The sequence below is a fragment of the Rhinolophus sinicus genome, chromosome 14 (genome assembly GCF_057876585.1).
Source record: "Rhinolophus sinicus isolate RSI-liver-muscle chromosome 14, RSI-T2T, whole genome shotgun sequence".
NCBI classification, from domain to species: Eukaryota; Metazoa; Chordata; class Mammalia; order Chiroptera; family Rhinolophidae; genus Rhinolophus; species Rhinolophus sinicus.
In genome coordinates, this window is record NC_142514.1 from 1,155,427 (window position 1) to 1,172,902 (window position 17,476).

At 61.8% G+C, this 17,476-nt stretch overlaps 2 protein-coding genes and 1 long non-coding RNA gene across 5 annotated transcripts in view; 2 read left to right on the forward strand and 1 right to left on the reverse strand.

Moving 5' to 3' along the window:
• Nucleotides 1-169: 169 nt before the first annotated feature.
• Nucleotides 170-6,616, reverse strand: PEX10 (peroxisomal biogenesis factor 10). 2 transcript variants are annotated; one of them, XR_016018515.1, is made up of 7 exons: nt 6,460-6,616; nt 5,824-5,904; nt 4,985-5,388; nt 3,440-3,615; nt 3,191-3,326; nt 1,301-1,944; nt 170-1,042 (listed from the first exon to the last, which is right to left on the reverse strand). XR_016018515.1 is itself a non-coding variant. In XM_074334254.2 (6 exons), exons 1-6 carry the CDS (start codon nt 6,569-6,571, stop codon nt 1,876-1,878), a joined length of 978 nt encoding a protein of 325 aa, XP_074190355.1. In that variant the 5' UTR covers nt 6,572-6,616; the 3' UTR covers nt 170-1,875. The 2 variants fall into 2 exon arrangements, 1 of the variants encoding a protein (XP_074190355.1); XM_074334254.2 differs by having other exon boundaries at nt 170-1,944.
• Nucleotides 6,617-6,722: 106 nt separating this feature from the next.
• On the forward strand, nt 6,723-12,382 carry LOC141572065 (uncharacterized). Of its 2 annotated transcripts, none has more exons than XR_012497105.2 (3): nt 6,723-6,881; nt 7,552-9,322; nt 9,472-12,382. It is a non-coding gene; the product is annotated as an uncharacterized LOC141572065 (long non-coding RNA). The 2 variants fall into 2 exon arrangements; XR_012497106.2 differs by having other exon boundaries at nt 7,552-7,640; nt 7,904-12,382.
• A 3,074-nt stretch (nt 12,383-15,456) lies between these two features.
• PLCH2 (phospholipase C eta 2) overlaps nt 15,457-17,476 on the forward strand; it is a 65,544-nt gene continuing 63,524 nt past the window's right edge. Inside the window, exons 1-2 of the mRNA XM_088790055.1 lie at nt 15,457-15,581; nt 16,506-16,761. Coding sequence (XP_088646181.1) covers nt 16,659-16,761 — 103 coding nt within the window. The 5' untranslated portion in view covers nt 15,457-15,581; nt 16,506-16,658. The remainder of the gene's footprint in view (nt 15,582-16,505; nt 16,762-17,476) is intronic.

The following is a 17,476-nucleotide window of genomic DNA, read 5'->3' on the forward strand; positions in this document are numbered from 1 at the left end:
GATTAACTTAAATGTTTTCATGCAGCAGCCCCTTCACAGAAACAGCTGCCTGGTAAGAGCAGCCAGTTCTGTGCGTCTACCGTGCTTTTCACCGTCTAGGGAAACAGCTGACACGCATGTCAACTTTTTTGATGTGAGAAAAACCAGTACTCGTAAACATTTTGCTAAGTAACTTTTTAATTCCAACTTTATTAAAGATGGTGTCCCCTTTCTCGTGTAGTCTTTATCTAAAACTACAGCCCACTGCCCGTCAGAACTGTTTCTGCCAAAAGCAACAGGACAGACAGAATGTGGCCCTGGCTGGCTGTCACTGGGGCAGATGCTGAAGTCATTCTTTTGTCCTGGGTCTGGAGGGGGTTCGTTCGTCACCCTGGGTACTGTTTCCCGTCGTCTCAAGGTATTAAGACAACTGTTGACTGTGCCTTTTGTTTTGCCAATTTCTGCGTATCTGGAATTGAGCTCCTCTGGCTTTTAAGAGGCCACGTGAAGACCTTCGTCTACTTGATTGTGGGTTTTGAACTTCACACTTGAAGGAACGTCCACATCGCTGCTTCCATTGCACTGTGGCACTTGACACGGCCGCACTCTTGACAGCTGCACCTGTCACACGGCTTAACTAGTACATGCTCAGGCCTAAGGTACCTGGCGGGAAGCTGTGTGCACTCGGTCAGAGCAGGACTGCAGCATTTCGGGAGCGGCGGGGCCGGCTTTGAGGCTCCTTGTCTGGAGGTGTGCTTGTCAGTCCGGCCATGGTCACGGCGCATGGCTGGCAGCGGCCCCTGACCTTTGTTAATGGGCACTACCGAGCTGTATCTATTCCTGGACACCTTCTAAGTCACAGGTCTGTGTTGCACCCCTCCCGGAGGGGACGTTACAGCCAGAGCAGAGGTCACCCCCGGGGAGGGCACTTGACACCAATTTCATGGAACCTGAGTTTCACTTCACCCTCACGGTGTCCTCAATGTCCCAGCACTTGTGAGATTTGTTACTTAAGGACGCCTATGGCCATGTCCTGTCTCTGCTACAAGTGAGTGTTAAAACCCTGAAAACAAAAAAGGTGGCAGGAAGTAGGCTGCACACAGGTGACCTGATGGAGGAGCCAGCCTGCCGGACTCTGCTATGGTTTGTGGGTTGGGCCTTAGGAAGGTGGAACATGTCCTTCCAGCTGGCTCTACCCGCCAGGAGCCCTGGGCGGGCGAGTGGGAGGAGACCCTCAGGGCCGGCATTGGGCCCAGGCGCAGACTTCCATTTTCTGAAACGGGACACACTTGAAACATTATTAGGAGGTACATGCCAATACCTTAGAAATAGAGCTCCTTGGTTCCTCCTGGCCACTCGGCAGGCAGCTCTGGTGACGGGCGAGGTCCAGGGGTGTGGGTGCTGGCCGATTGACCTCACCACCAAAAGCAGCTGCGTTCTCTGCTCAGTCAACACTTGCCCTTTCAGGGCAAACCCTTACCATCTGCCTCCTATCGGTTCATTTTCTGATCATATAAATGAATAAAGTGCGGCCTGTTCCTGAAATTAGTTCTCAACTGTGTGGTTTGGGGAAGGGGACAGAAACCTAGAACCTTCCCCGAGGAGGGAGGTTCCTGCAGTGACGGGGTTGTGGGGGTGGGGGGTAGGCCCCGGCCGGGTCTCGCCATCACCGTCCGCAGGCTGGTGACGGAGCTGGGTGGAGCCCCTGCCCAAACCTGGCCCTGGAGGCCTCAGCCCAGCTGCCCAGGCTGGGTCCTCCTGAGCTGCTAGCATAGCATCTGATGCGACGAAAATACGAAGTATGAGAATTTTATGGTTTCTGTACTAGTCAAGTGAACCTTGAGAACCAAGTTTTCTCCTGACGTTACGTGACTCCGGGATCCCTCTGTCCTCTGGTCACCGGAAGTGCCGCAGGTAGACGAGCTTCTGGGGAGGAAACTTCTCCCTGCACAGGGGACACTCCGTCTGTGGGGGCAGGAAGAGGTCACATGGGCTGTGTCCCCTGCAAGACCACCACAGGCCCTCCCCACCAGCATCTCCGTAACATGGGGTGTCCTCTGTTCAACCTAAGACAGGAAAAAACCCGCATTTCTTCAGAAGTCACAAACCTGAAACGAAGACCTTAACCTGGGCGGTTAGGCAGGGGAGCAGGGAACAGTGACTAGGCCGAGAAGACGGCCAGCCTGTCCAGGGCTGACTCGGGCCAGGTGAGGGGGCTCTGCTGTTCCTAACAACTGTGTTGAGAGTGGGATGCAGATGACCACAGGGGTCTCGGAGCCGCTGGACTGGGGCTACCTGAGGCCCTCAGGAGCTTCTGAGACGAACACGCCTATCCCGTGTCCCATCTCCTTAGGCCCCGCGGGCCCACCCCTAAGGAGCGCTGGGGCTGAAACCCTCGCCTGCTAGGCACCCCCCTGGAGCCCATGCAGAGAGGAGGCAGCGCCTGTCCTGAGGGCCCCGAAAGGCAGGGACGGGGACCCAGGCACGGGGTCTAGATCAGGTGCAGCCAGGCGGGGACTGCCTGATGGAGACACAGACGTCCTCAGGTAAGAAACAGCACCGAGCCCTGAAATGCTGCAAGAAACCAGGTGAACACCAGGGCCCTGTTTACCAGCCTCGCCGGGGTGGCCCTCCCCCCCCCACCAGCCCCAGAGAAGCTGGATTTGGGCTGAGCTCACCAGCGGAGGCAGCACGGGTGGGCGCATGGGGCCCAGGAAGCAGACCTCTCCCTGGAGTCAGCTGGAGGTGAGAGGTGGCACGGTGTGCCCCACTCTAGCCACTTGGCTCAGTACACCCCAACACCCTGAGGTCTCAAAAGGCCAGGGCAGATGGCTTTGCGCCCAGGGGGTTCCAACGTGGGCAATCAGGGCCGGCGTGTATCCAGCTGGAGGAGGGTCTGGCATGCGGGCAGGGTAGGGCTTCCCAGGCGTGGCGTGGGGCCAGAGGTGCCCAGCAGGGCCTCCCGGGAACAGGATTCCTGCCAGGACGCTCACAGGCACCAGGGGCCGCTCCAGCTTGCTTTTGGCAAAGTGTCAACATGGCCATGCATGGCAGCCCTTGCCCGATATAGCCCTGTACCTGGCGTACCCAGGCATTTAAAAATATGCCCCCTCTGCCCCCAGAGGTTTCAGAGGCAGGCTCCTGCCTGTGGCAGCCGCCTGGCTGGCTGGCACACCTGCCCGGAGCCTGCTCCAGAAGCAAGGTTGCTGACCTTGGTGTCACACCACTGGGTGATGCACTCCCAGCAGAACAGGTGGCCGCAGGGCGTGGCTGTTGAGTGCCGGCGCTCCTCCAGGCACAGGGTGCACAGGGCCTTCCTGGAAGCCGCTCTCTCTTCTGTGTGAGGCCTGCGGGGGATGGGAGGCTGAGCCGCAAAGGCCTCGCTGAGCACAGGGGTGCTTGGTCCCCATAGGCGGCAAGACCGAACTGAGACCCCTCCCATGGTGCCAGCCCCGCACACCTGCGCTGAGACAGGCCGCGGTGCAGCTTCCACTCCCGCCGGGCACGCTGCCTCTGCCGCAGACTGTAGAGCTGCAGCCCCACAGTCAGTGCCAGGTGCAGCAGGGAGATGAACCCCAGCAGCCGGTAGCTGGCATGAGCCCGCGGCTCCTCTGCAGATGGGCGGCGGGTGCCGAGCTGTCAAGGGCGTGGAGGGGACAGCCAAGTGATCAGCTGGCACTAGACTGCAGACAGCAGGCTTCCCCCAGCACTTGGGTGCCCCATCCAATGAGGCCTAACTGTCCTCTTGGCCCACGGGGACAGAGCATAACCATGGGGCCCCCAGCTGAGTGAGGGGGGCCTGGGTAGGCAGCTGAGGGATGCTGTGCAGGCCTCACTCCCGACAGGAGCCAAGTGCTGAGCCAGGAAGATGTGCACAGAGCTCATGCTGAGTCCACTGGGGCTGCAGGTGAGGACAGGGTGGGGAGACACCCAGGGCCCCACCTCTCAGAGGAAAGGAACCGGCCTGAGGAGCTCCCAGCAGGGCAGGAGAACCAATTCCTCTGTTGGAGAAACAGAAGCTCCCCGCTTTTCAGGAGCCACCTATGCTACCCAGGTGACACTGTGTTCCAGCCTCTTCTGCAGCTAGTAATGGGTGCAGCTTCTGGCCACATCCCTGAAGAGAAGTTGGTTGCTCTCTACTTGCTGTCTCCCTTCCCTTGGCTTGGAATGGGGGCAGCTAGATGGCCAGGCCCTGGGTGCCCATGTACAGAAGAGCCCGTGGCAGCCCCAGATGGCCCAGGAGGGGGAACAGCCCACTGGGTTGAGCCCGTAGTTCCAGCTCAGCAAATGCTCTAACACACACCGAGGGTGACGAGCCGTCAGCGCTGTGTGTGAGCACGCTGAGGACCGACACAGGACCAATAGAAGGGAGGTGCAGGTGCCCAGGACAGCGCTGCCCGGGGAGGCCAAGGAAGGGGTGGGGTGGGCCTTTCTTACAGGGAGCGTGATGCTGAGAGCGACCCAGGAGAGCCAACCTGGGGACGCGGACACTCTGGCAGGTGGGGCCCGGAGGGAGGCTTTCTGGGTGAATCTGGAAGCAAGGGCATCGGCTGAGAGCCAGGGTAGGAGGTGTGAGTGGCTGTCCAGCAGAGTGGGCGGGCGCAGACCAGGCAGGACTAGCGGGAATGCTGCAGTGATGGGGTCCATGTGGTCCTGGGGTCACCCTCGGGAAGACGTCCCTACATCTGACCCTCCCTCAAAGCATCCTGGAAGGTGCAGTCGTGGCACCCAGGAGCCTGGGCCACAGACCCATTCTCAGAGTAAAGAGCAGGGCGCCAGGCCTGGCACCCACGGTGGCCCGCACGGGCAGCTGCAGGAAGACACATGCCCTATCTGCATGCTTTGTGGAAATGACTTCCTTAGGTCTGTCAGCAAAAGGTGACCTAACGAAGCCCGGTTGAGAACTGTGGCCCCAGCCGGCAGCTCTGTGAGCCCAGAGGCCCTGAAGAGCCACCTCTTTGCGGACGAACCCAAATGGAGCAGTGTGAGTGGTATCTGCACTTACGTAGGTGACACCCGTGAGCCGCTTGGCCAGGTGGTAGAAGGCTCCATGGACGTAGAACCAGGCGACATGGAGCCGCTGGAGGCAGCCCAGGCCCCACCTGAACGCCAGCACAGCCCGCAGGGTGACCTTTCTCTGCTGCTCTGTCAGCGTGGCCACTCGCCGGTGCAGCCAGCGCCTCGTCCCCGACCGGCCACGCACGCCGGGAGCCAAGCTGCCCTGCGAGGGCCGGGCCCCGCCCTCAGCCTGCAGCTCGTGCTCCAGGTGCAGCAGGGCCTTGTCCAGCACGTAGGGCAGGACGCTGTGCAGCGCAACCAGCGCACCACGGCGCAGCCTCGACGGCACGCGGGTCCGGGATGGGTCCACCTGCACGACCCCAACGTACTCCTCCCCGAGCGTCTGGTAGCCTGAAGGTGAGGGACACCCATGTGAGAGGCTGAGGTGGGGCGCCAGCCAGCTCCTTCTCTCTGCAGTGGGTCCCTGCCGCTCCTCTAAAGGATGCCAGGCCCTGCAACAGGGCCCAGTGCAGGGACCCCTCTTGGGCCCCGGGGTTCGGCCACTGAGAACCGGTCTCAATGGCATCCTGGGCAAGGTCCAGGACTAAGGTGCCCAGGGACACAGACATGACAGGTGATGTCGGCTTGCAGAGGCCCCGGCTGCAGCTCAGCCTGGCCTGCCCTGCCCTCTGGGGAGGGGCTCCGTCCTCTCCTTCTGAGGCCGTCCCCGTCCGGGGACACTGGGAAGCCCTCCAGGAGCTCCTCCCTGCTGTCAGCGGCCTCCTGTCCTCTGGGCTCGCTGCACGTTGCGAGGCCCTGGGTCGCACGGTCCCATAGGGGTGCTACCTGCGAGTGTGGTGAGGCCAAAGTAGGCTACATCCGACAGCAGCTCCACCTCTTTCCTCCACTCCAGCCACGTCTTCGCACCTGGGAAGAGAGGCCGCACCGTGACCGTGGGGGGGGGCCAGCGGGGTGGGAGGGTGGGTAACGTGCTCCCGTCTTCCCGCTGCCAAGGCCCGAAGTTGAGACTGTCCTCGACCACACTGTCCTCTCTGCCACGTTATTTTGTAACGTAAGTGCAGACACGCTTTGTTCTGTCGCGTTCGTCTCCCGCGCGGAGCTTCAGCGCCGTCTCCGGAAGCCGCCCCGTGCCCGCACCCTCACCGCTCTCCCAGCACCAGGCCCCCCCCGGCCCGGGAGTCGGGCGCAGCCCTCGCGGCCCCCGCCCCTTCCTCAGCGCAGGTCTCGGCGGCGCAGGGCCTGGCGGGCGGGGTCTGGGCGCTCCTCCGTCACCTCGCGGCGACGCGCCCAGGGCCACCCCCGGGGCCACATCGTTCCAGCTGCGCTGGTCACTCAGAAGGGAGCGCCCTCGGACGCTCCGCCCGTCCTCACGGCTCCCCCACGGCGGGGTGGGCGCCCACCGGGCCATCCCGCACACCTGGGCCACCTGCACTCCGCCCGCGCGGCCCCGCGCGGCCTCACCCGCCAGGCTGTGCAGGGCGCTGCCCGCCGCGCTCCGCAGCCCGCCGCGGTAGTAGTCGTCCTTCTGCGCCGCGCGAACCACCTCAGCGGGACTGGCGGCCGCGGGAGCCATGGCCGCGGGGACCCGGGTAGCCACGCCCACCGGGCGGTGCCTGATGACGATGGCCCGGCGTGCGGCGCACACCTTGTGCGTCACGGCGCGCGGGGCGGGGCCGGGGGCGGGGCGGGGCGGGGCGCTGTGGAGGAGGAGGGCGGGACGGAGGGCTGGGCCTGATCCGAGTCTGAACGCTGATCCGGCTGCTTCGTGGCGAGCGGAGCGTGGGACCAGCCCCTGGCCTGCGAGGGGCGTCAGAGCCAGAGGTGGGTGTGACCCTCCGTGAGGTGGAAGCCTCGTCCGCCCTCCCGCCTCCGAGGTCGGGAAGGTAAGGAGGGCATTGGATCAGCTCAGAGCCCAGGGGACGGAGACTTGTCACCCCACCTTGTGTTCTAATCATCAGGGATCTCACCGGGACCCGGGACGGGGGCAGGACAAGGCAGGCACGTCCACTCACCCACCAGGCTGCCCCGCGCCAGGCTCCGGGAGCTTAGACCCCACGCTCCTCCCGTCCTCTCTGGCACAGAGGAGGGACCCAAGGAGACCTAGCGGACTTGCCAGGGCCACACACCAGAGGGGACAGCTGGGCGAGCCCATTGCCCAGCCTTAGGCCACAGCTGGACTTGAGCCGCTGCTTGGGAGGGACCTGGGGGGAAGAAAATGGGAGAAGGCAGCCTGTGTCGGGAGCTTGAGGCTGGAGCAGGTCACCAAGTCTGCAAATGTGCTACAGCCACCTGGCAGAGGGAGGGCAGGGGGCGCCCCAGACAGACTTGAGTGGCCCCAGGCCAGCCTGCCAACAGAGGAGAAGGGCCCTGCCCTGTTGGCACTGAGGGGAGTGCCTGGGCACCTGGATCCATGGGGCTCGCAGGAGAGAAAGTGGGTGGGACCAACGCGGGGAGCTGGGGAGCCACAGGCCCCACTGACCTGGGCCAGGAGGGCCTGGGGCGGGACAGGCTGCAGCTCCTGGCCTCACCTCTGCTCTGATCTTCCATCTCCAGGGCGTTCAGCTGTGGGAAGGACCCCAGACTGGCCCAGCCCAGTGACAGAGCCAGGCAGTGGCCCAGCGGTGGAGACGGTCTCAGAGCTGGTGGGGCCCCACTGGCTGCAGGCAGGGCCTGCTCAGAGGGCGGGGGCATGACCTGGGTCTTCTCGCAGTATCTGCCCTGTGCTCCTTGGGAGCCGTGCCCCTGCCTGTGTACCCCGTTTCCTGGATATAAGGGCTGCCTGCTTCTTCTGCTGCAGCCTGGGTGGAGCTTGGGGGCAGGCGGGGGGAAGACGTGGCCCACAAGGGGACACTGAGCCCCTCACAATTTTCTGGCCAACTCTCATCTGATGGTCTGAAACGCACAGGTCCTTCCTGGCCCCAAAGGAGCCCAGGCCTGTGGGTTTGCACCAATGGACGGAGTCCCCGGCACTGAGTCGTCCTTGGAGGAGGTTGTGTTCCCTTCCTCGGGCTCACGGCTGGCAGGGCACCACCCTGGCTGCTGTTCCTCACTAGCTGGTCCCACTCACTAGCAGGGTCCCGCAGGGAATGCATCTTCCAGCCTTTCTCACCCACACAGCCTCACGCCTGGGTGGGGCACGGCCAGAATCAATGTGCCGAGTGCCTTGTTCTGGAGGAGGAGGGCCCTGGGGTTCACTGGGGTTCACATCTTCTCAGTGTTCTCACCACTGGTGCTGCGCAGTTCGCTGAACTAAAATGACTCGAGTATGGGGGTCAGATTCCAGAAAGGCCAGCAGGTGGCGCCATCAGCCCATCTGCTCTATCAAGTTGCTGGGGAGAATTTTAGGGGATTAGGGAGTTTCACCCCAAAGTGTGAACTTGGATCAGAACCCAAGGCAGAGCAGCGGAGTGACCACTCTCTGGGCCTCAGTGTAAAGGTGGGGACATGGCCAAGGGGAGTGATGGTGGGTTTCAAAGGAAAGTCAGGGTGGGCGGGGCCAATGGGAAGTCCTACCCTGTCAATTAGTCAGCTCCCATGTCCCTTGGTGACCACAACCTGGTGATCACAGCTTGGAGCCCTTGTACTGCAGTGTTGTCAGGACCCAGGATTCTGGGATGTGCTGGAGAGTAGGGATGAGGGCTCTTGCCAGAGGAGGGGCACAGGTTGCCTGGTCCCTGGATGTTGCGGGCTGTGCCCACATGAGTTCTGGCAGACTGGCCCCTCCGAGGACAGGGAGGTGAGCAGCCCTGCGGCCTTCAGGCAGAGGTGGCTAATGGGGGCTCAGCCCAGCGTGGGGCCCTGACCTCCACCTGCTGGGCCATTTGACACCGAGCTGCCACCTCCTTTCTCCAGTTGAAGACGCTCACCAGAAACGTGTCCAGGCTGGCCTCTGACCCCCATCTCAGTGCTGAGGACAGGCAGAGGTGTCCCCATCTCCCAAGCAACTGCTCCTGGCAAGGAGGCCGGCGGGGTCCTTGGAGACCTCTCCCAGCCCTGTCCTGCCCCTACACCTGCGGGGCCCCTTGCTGCACCCCCTCCTGGGCCGGGGTCCCTCGTTCTCACAGTGGAGCCCCAGCATGAGGGAGGGGGCGCAGCACAGGAACCTGGGTGGAGGTGGGGTGGGTTGCCTCTGGCCCTGGTGGAGGGACCGAGTGGCAGACTGGACCTTCCGAGGAGGCCTAGGAGGCAGCTCGGTGAAGGAGGCACTGGAGCAGGACTTCAGAAGTCTCCTGTTATGGTTCCTGCCGAGACGGCGTCGAGGGCACCTCTTGGGCCACCCCAGCCCTGGGGTCAAGGGTGGGGCGTCCTGGGCCCATCTGCAGGGGTGAGCAGTAGTGGGCAGGCATGGGTGCCGTCTATGCAGCCTGCTCAGCCCTGGGCACTTGCTGGGACCAGGCAGTCAAGGGAGGTACTCAGGCCAGTGGGTTCTGGACCTGCCACCTTCTTTAGTCACGTTTTGCCCTTACCTGCCAGGGCCATGAGTTCCTGGAGGGCCAGGGAGCGGAAGACAGGTGCTTTCAGCTCCAGGTCTGGAGACCACAGGTGAGACCTGGCTCTGTGCCTCTGGCCCCAGGCTCTGGGATGTTCTGGAGGCTGGTGGGCCAGCCATGAGCTGCTCCCAGCGCCTTGGGAAAGGGTGCCTGAGTGGAGCACAGGGGAGGGGGGGCAGAGTGCAGGACAGGCAGTGCTTGGCCAAGCCTGCCCCGTGGCCTCGCTGGGCATTTCCCTGCTGAAGCCTGTTCCCCCGTCTGCAGAAGAGGCAGCTGATGTGCTGTTGTCTTCCTGCATTACAGCCTCCCCGTGCACACAGCCTCATCCCCCGGAGAACCCCTCCAGCCCCAGTTATCCCAACACTGCCGACCCCGGGCCTGCATCATCTCATTGGGGTCCCAGCTGAATAGCCCCTGACTCTCCACACCGGCGCCCAGCCCCCCACTGTCCCACTTCACTGTCAGAGGAGCACCCTGGGCCCAATGGCCCTCGCCCTGGCTGGCGTCCTCACTGTCCAAGGCCACCCCGAGTGTGCACCTCTGCGTCCACAGTGCTCCCCACCCCATCAGGGGCTCCAAAGACCTGTCCTTCCTCCCCCTCCCCCCCACTGTGCCCACAGTGGGTACAGCTTCTCAAAGGGGTGAGCTGCCCTCTCCAGGTCCTCTCTTCCACTCTTTCCAGCCTCCTAGGGTGCTCTTGCTGGGGGTCACAGCACCCCAACGGCCAGGGCCCCCAGCCATCGCCCTGGGACCATCTGTGCCTGAGGGTCCCCTCCTCAGCCCCACCTGCAGCCCACTCTGGGAGGGGGTCTGCAGAGGACAGGGCCAGCCGCCTTAGGTCCTGGCTGGTTCTGCGTGTCCTGTTTCCCGAGTGTGAAGACAGTACGAGTCCAGGCTCTGTGGATGAGAGCAGCAGACCTGGACTTGAGGTTGGCAGGCTGTTCACAGCCTAAGCCGCCATCAGAGGGGGAGGGGACTTCCCATTTGTTGGCTGAGAGCCCACCCAGCAGCCGGTGGAACAGGGACAGGTGCCCCCCAGCTGTGGAGGTGACAGCAGAGAAATGCTTTCCCTCAGCTCCTCTGTGTTAGTTGTTGGAGGGTGGCCAGGGGCTTCTGTCTGTAGAAGCACGACAGATTCCAAGCAGACCTGGGCTGGGGACCAGACAGGCCTTTCCTGCCTCAGGGCCTTTGTGTGTGCTTGCTCTTCTGTCTGAAGTGTCCCCTCCTGCAGAGGGCTCCTGTTCACCCTGGAAGCCTGAGGGCTGCCCTGCCCGCAGTCCCCTCTGAGCCCCTTCGTACCCTCCCCCACACTGGAGCTTTGTGGCAGCTGGACCTGCCTCCCTACCAGCCTGGGCGTTATTAGAGGGGTGTGGGTACAGGGACCCCACCTAGCTGCCCTTGGGAGCTCATCGAGTGCAGGGTCAGGACACGCCTCCCGCCTCCAGGCCCCTAAGCCTCCACTCCCCTCTTGCTTTCAGCAGCCCCCACCTCCCCCACACAGACCCAGGATTACATTCCGGGCTGTGGGCAGCTGCTGTTTAATGGCTCTGCTGTCCCTTCCCGGCCCTTCCTCTTGGCCCTGGTAGGCTGTCCGATTCCGTTTCAAACTGCACTGGGGTGCGGAGACCACACTCAGCAGATGTAGTTAAGTTTCCACATCGTGAGGGAGAATGGAGCCACCTGCTGGGCCAAGAGGTGCTCACTGGTGGAAAGTGGAGAGGACGGGTGGCAGGGTGGGGGTAGAGGGCTTCCTGGTCCATCTCCACTCACGGGGTGGGACCCAGGTATTGTGGCCTGGCCCCGGGGGGCATGTTCCTGGCAGATGTGTGGGGAAAGAACCACCAAGGGCCGGGATTCCAAAGCATGAAGACCTGGAGGGTCTGCCTGCCTGCCAGACTGGGCCTCTCCAAACACCAGGCTGGGGACGCTGCACCTGTGATCTCCTGTCGGGAGGGGCACTCTGCACCTTGATTTCCAGATGAGGAGAGAAAGCTTCTGGGCTACGCAGACGCAGGCTTCAAACTGAGTTCTGACCCGGAGACACCCACTCGCCACGGTCTCCAGGCCTCGGACACAGAGGGCTGCAGGGATGGATGGTCCTGGTGTCCTGGCCCCCTCCTGACCGATTAGGGCGTCAGTTGACTGAGGGCCGCTCACCCCACCCACCCCTCCCTTCGGGACGCACTCTCGTGTTCAGTGTGCATGTTATTTTTGGTAATTTTCAGAATGCACAGTATTTTGTTGCAGCTACTTTTAATCAGTATCAGCACACAAACGTTTTGTTCTCTGGACTCCTTTCTGCCTCACCAGTTGTTGGGGCCCCAGAGCTTTTGTCAGGGGCATCACGTCCAGTGGTGACAGGGCCGCCCCACCCAGTCCGAGAGCCGGCTTGAGATGGCCAGTAACTTTGTGAGCTGGTTATTAAACAGCCATGATTAAAATTAAATTAAACTAATCAAATCACATAAAACATATAAATGATGTAAAAGAGAAAGGTAATAAACACTGCAGACTTCCCGCTTCCTAATTATTTATGTCGTGCGATTATCCACGTCTCACCACCCCATGTTCACAGCTTGCAATCTGCACACAGCGCCCATCGGGGCTCCCCCCGCCGCCACGATCGGGTTGGTTGGTGAACCATGACCAGCACACTCCTGGCTATTGTCGCTTGATATGTACCACATTGGAAATTAAAACTGAACTTTTAAAAACATTTATTCATGTAGTCTTATTCAAAACAACAATCAACTAAGTACATATTAAAATAAATAACATTTTATGAATGATGACTTTTTTATTCCAGAGTTTCAGTGAGAACAGCGAGACATTGGCTTACATTGTTGCAAATCTCTTAATGGTTGGCGTTTTCTATCTGCGTGTGCGTCTGCGTCGCATCCATCACGAGGCGCTGTTATGGGGGAGCACACGCAGAAACCCGGCCTTTCAGATACGGTGGCCATTCTCCTTAGACTCCACACCCCAACCGAACAAGCGATGGCTTCTGAAAGGCAGTCACGATGTGAGAGCTGAAGCCACATCAACAGTTGTTTGGGATTCCATTTACACGCGTTGGTCCATTTTCTGCTTTGAATGCATCCCATGATTTTAGAATGTCATGTTTGGGTCATCTGGAAAAATAGTGGCCTGCTGAGTTAGGCGGAATTTCTGAATGTTGACACATTTCACTGTATCACATAACCTCCCCACTGTTCTCAGGAGAAAAAGCCTTTAAACATTTGGAAGCTATCAAACTCACACCGGTAGATGCAAGTTCTCCAAAACGCTAATTTTCACTTAAGCTTGAATGTTACCGTTGGTGACAGATCCTGTCACTTTGTTGTCAATTTGTTTCTTACCTCATCCGTTTTGGAGACAGCATCTCCAGTTGTCACGTACACCTGTGCCCTCACAGCCATGGTCTGTCTGCCAGCTGTCCCTCTCAGTAAAAATGGTGTTCTGCATTCTCAGAGAAATGCTTTTTCTTTGTTGAATTCTGAGATGCCCAGCTAGTGCCCTTGCAAGCACTGCCTGGTGTGTGCTGTGTGTTACACGCCGTCGTGCCGATCTCAGCACAGGGAGGAAGAGCGTTATTATGAAAGTAGGTTGAACCTCATGGGTCCCCTAGGATTCCGGGGGCCACGTATGGGGAAGCAGTTCTCTCTGGCATGGTGTCAGTTGTATGCCTCATTCTGGCCTTTGCTCGGCACAATGCTGTCAGAGGCCATCTCTTTCCCACAGGAGCCCCTCTCCTCACTTCTAATGCTGTGTGTTGTCTCCCCCCCAGGAGCCTCCAGCACCCTCACTGACAGGGCTGCCGGGAACGCCTTCCCCGGCACCTGGCGCCTGGAGGGGCTTTCTCTCCAGAGCAGAGCAGCTGGGTCCCAGGCTGCACACACGCGCCCTGGCTAAGTGACTCTTCTGGGCCTCGTCCCTCGACAAAAGCCCTTCCCTCTCATGCCAGCACAAAGGCTCTGCTTCGTGAGACCTGCCTCGGCCCAGACATGTGGCCACGTCACCCAGGCTCTGATCCGCCCTCAGTGAACATGGGCCAGAGCACCATTGTGTGGTTCCAGGGACCCAGCCCTGGCCCCGCACTTCCCCCCACGACCTTGGGGTTAGGGCTTCTGAGCTTGCTGCGGCCACATGCAGCAAGGCAGGCTCTGGCAGTCAAGCCCTGCAGCTGGGCTTCAGCGGGCTCGACCAGCTCAGGAGTGGCCGTCGCCAGGGCCAGCCTTCGTTCTCTGCCTTCTCATCTGCTAGTGGGAGAGGCAGGGGGCTCTGGGCAGCTGGTGGCTCCTGGTAGAGGGAACAGCTCCCCATTCACCTGCCGGCCACGGGTGCCCTGGCCTGCTTCCCCATCAGCAGGATTCCTCCACCTTGGACCCCACTCCAGCCTGGAGACTGTGCTAGGGGAGGCGTTGGGTAGTGGACGGCCACCTGGAGAGGAAACTCCTCAGGCAGCATTGAGGGAGCTCGGGGGGATGGAGAGGCTGTGGGGACCCCTGGCTGCTGAGCTCCAGGAGGAAGAGGAGGCTGGGGGCCAGGTAGATGTTCCTCTGCATTCCTTGGTACCGTGCAGTGTCATGTCAGCCCTCGGAGCCTCGGGCCAGGTGTCCAGCCCGGGGTGGACCCCAGGGGAACACTGGGCAGTGGGTCTAGGAAGAGTCGGGCAGAGTTTTGGGGAGAGCTGGCCATGGCCCAGCACAGCCACACCAGCTGGATTGGTAGTGGGTGCTTGCCCTCTCTGGTCCTGTTTTGTCCCTCCGGAGAGTGCTATCTCCATGGTCTGGATGGCTGGAGGGGGGTCGGGAGGGAGAGGACACCTCACCCTGACATCGCCTCCTTCAGAGATTGGGGCCCCTGGGGTCTTCCAGGACCTGGGGATGCCAGTGGGAGGTGTGCCAGCTCCGTTTCCTGGGCGCGACGCAGAAGGTGGGGGCAGGAGGGGAGGGTGTCCAGAGCAGGCTGGGGCCTGTGGAAGCCCTGCTGGCACTCCTGCCTCGAGCAATTTGCTCTATGGGATGTGGGGAGGGCGCACTGTGAGTGTAAGAAACGGAAGCAGCTAAGGAGCCCTCCAGGGTAGGAAGAGGGCTGTCCCCACGGCCGGATGGACCCATGGGCCCCACCAAACAGCAGATGCATCACTCGGGGCTTCAAGGGTGGAGGCCTGGCTGTTTTATGGAAGTGGATTTGCTGGTTTGGCCATTGCAGTCTGGGCCCTTGGCTTTGGGGCTGGGTCACCCTCCAGCCTATCTGGGCCTGAGCCCTACGTCCTGATCAAACGGGCCTGGCTGCTGGGGGCAAGGGTCAAGTGGCTCAGCCTGCCACTGAGTGATGCCATCTGTGAGTGGTCACCCGTTGGCAGTGGCCAGTTCCCAGGGCTTGACGTTGGCACCTGGGCTGTGATCTGAGCAGAGGCCGGAGGCCTGAGATAAGAGGTATCTATTCCCTCCTTGGCCTGGGACCTGGACTCCTGGGGGTTAGTCAGTGTGAAGAGGAGCAGGCCTAGCTGGGTACGGCCCCCAGCATGACAGCAGTGGCCCCTCCGACCTGCAGCCCCCTCCCCACGGCCACCAACCCTGCTGCAGCTCCCCTCACCCAGTTTGCCGCTGCTGGCCCCAGAAGTTGTAGAGGGCTGGGCATGGCTGGAAGCAAGGGGCACTGTGAGAGGCCTGGCGTAGCTTGAGGGGCAGGGGTGGAAGGACACGTGGCGAGGGGCTCACGGTCGCCCATGCTGTGACACGACTCAGCTGGGCCAGCGCCGTGCAGCCAGGCCACGCCAACGGCTGACCTCATGGTGCTCAGCGGCTCGCCTCAGCTTGTGGCGTGGTGCTATTATTGCCTAATTAGGTTCTACGGTGCCAGCCCAGCCCGAGCCCCACGCCCGGCCCGCGCTCGGCAGACGTGTCCGGACAGGGCTCCTGGGCTCCCACTGTAGCAGGAAGAGCAGTGCTGCTCAGGAACCCAGCGGGAGCCGGCTGGGACGGCGGCTGGAGCCAGCACTGGCCTTCCGGGCTCAGTGGCCAAGGGACTACGTACAGCAGTCCAGCCGACTTGGGGGAGCCTGGGCTGGGAGACCCACACCTGAGGGTGAGCCTGGAGTGGGGCAGCCAGCAAGGGGCACCCAGGAGAGGCGGGTGGGCCGGGGAAGGGCTATGGCAGGCCCAGCCAGGCTTGCGCGGTGAGCCCTCTGCTGGAGGACAGGCCGTGAGTCTGGGAACCCTGGCCTGTGGCTGCCTGGTGTCCACTCACTCGCTCTCCTGAGGCGCAGGACCCTTGGGGACCCCTGGCCAGCCCGTTTCAGGTCAGCTGCTGACCGTGGAGGGGTAGGCCAGGTGGAGGCCTGGGGCTGAAGCGGGCCAGGGGGAGGGAGGAACAGACTGCCAAGGGGACGACTGGAGGGAGCCCGGGAGGGATGGGTCTGAGGAGGGACGTGAGGGCGGGCTGCTCTGAGGGCCCTGGGAGGGGGCTCAAAGGAGGGCGCCGAGGAGGTCTCTGGGAGCAGCTAGCCCCGGGAAGCAGGAGTTGGGTGGATGGAGAGAAGGTGGGAGGCAGGGTCTCAAGCAGGAGAGGAACCTGAGCAGAGACCAGGTGGGACTGGTCCGCTGGGAAGATCATGAAGAGGCCGGGCAGGGCCTGGAGCCCATTGGGGGGTGGTGAGAGGTGGGGGCTTGGAGCCCCGCCAAGTGACCAAGGGGCAGACCGCTTGGGAGGCCAAAGTGATCTCAGTTCACTATACAAACTGAGTGGTGGCTAAAAGGACCCAAGACCCTGGACCTGGGAGTGACAGTGTCATGGGACCCAGGGCTGGGGAAGGGCTGAGGGGCAGCCACCAGGTGGGGCCCCTCCTGTGTGGCCCAGGGCTGGCGTGTGCCTCGAGCACCATCAGAGCAGAAGGGCCGGCTGGTTTCTAAAAGAGGAAACGTCCCAGCACAGAGAAACAACGCACACTTTGGTGAAGAAGCCACGATATGGATAGGCCTCAGCCACCAGCCCCTGCCGCCCTCTCTCTAGGTGTCATGAGCGGCAGACTCCGCCCCAGTGGGGGACACCAGGGGCCCTGGGGGCAGAAGGACCTCACAGCAGCCTCTTCCTGCCTCCGGCTCACAGCCCACCCCAGCTGGTAATCAAGACCAGGCCCACCGCCCATCTGCTGCCCCTGCCGCCATGAGAGCCCTTGACCCCTCTGTGATGGCTCCCCTGCCTGAGGACCCAGGGCCCCATCTGGGGAGTGGACGGCCTTTCCTGAGGATCAACATCGTGCCTGTGGGTGAGTGAGCCTCCAGGCAGACAGCGACGGGGTTGTGGGTTCAGCCCCCCGGGAGCGTGAAGACCTCCAGACCAGGTGGGCTGCTGTGGCTGGGGCGCCGAGAGCAGCCGCGTGCGCCTTTCCCCAGCATAAGGCGAGGAGGCTCAGACAGGCATATTGGGAAGGCAGCCTTGGGGCTGCCAGCTCCCCTCCTGTTCCATGAAGCTCGGTCAGGACCCCGGGACACTGGGCCGACTCGGGGGTCCTCAGCGGGACTTGTTGCCGTTGGCTGTGTATCCTAGGGCGGTGCTTGGCGTCTCTGGGCCTGGTCCTCTGTGTGCCCTTTCTCTACGTCCTGTAGCCTCTGGAAGTGGGCTATGCTGGTTCAGGTGCACGCTCTCACTTCTCCCTGTCTGCAAGGGGGGGACTGTACTCAGGTACACAGCTGAGTAACGTCGTGCAAGGTGGTCGTGCAAAGTGAGCTCGTGGTGCAATCACACCCAGACCAGGAAGTGGGACGCTCTGCGCAGGCCCCTCCCTGGGACCGCCCCCTCCCGCCCCAGGGGTCACAGCTATTCTGACTTCTACCACCATGCATTCATTGCATGCATTGGCTTCATTTTGACTTGCAACATTTGGAATCAGACAGGTGTACAGATGTACAGGTGAGCCTGGCCAGGTGTGAGAGCCCCTTGCCTGAGGGAAGGGTGGGTGCCCAGGCAGCACTGGCCCCTCC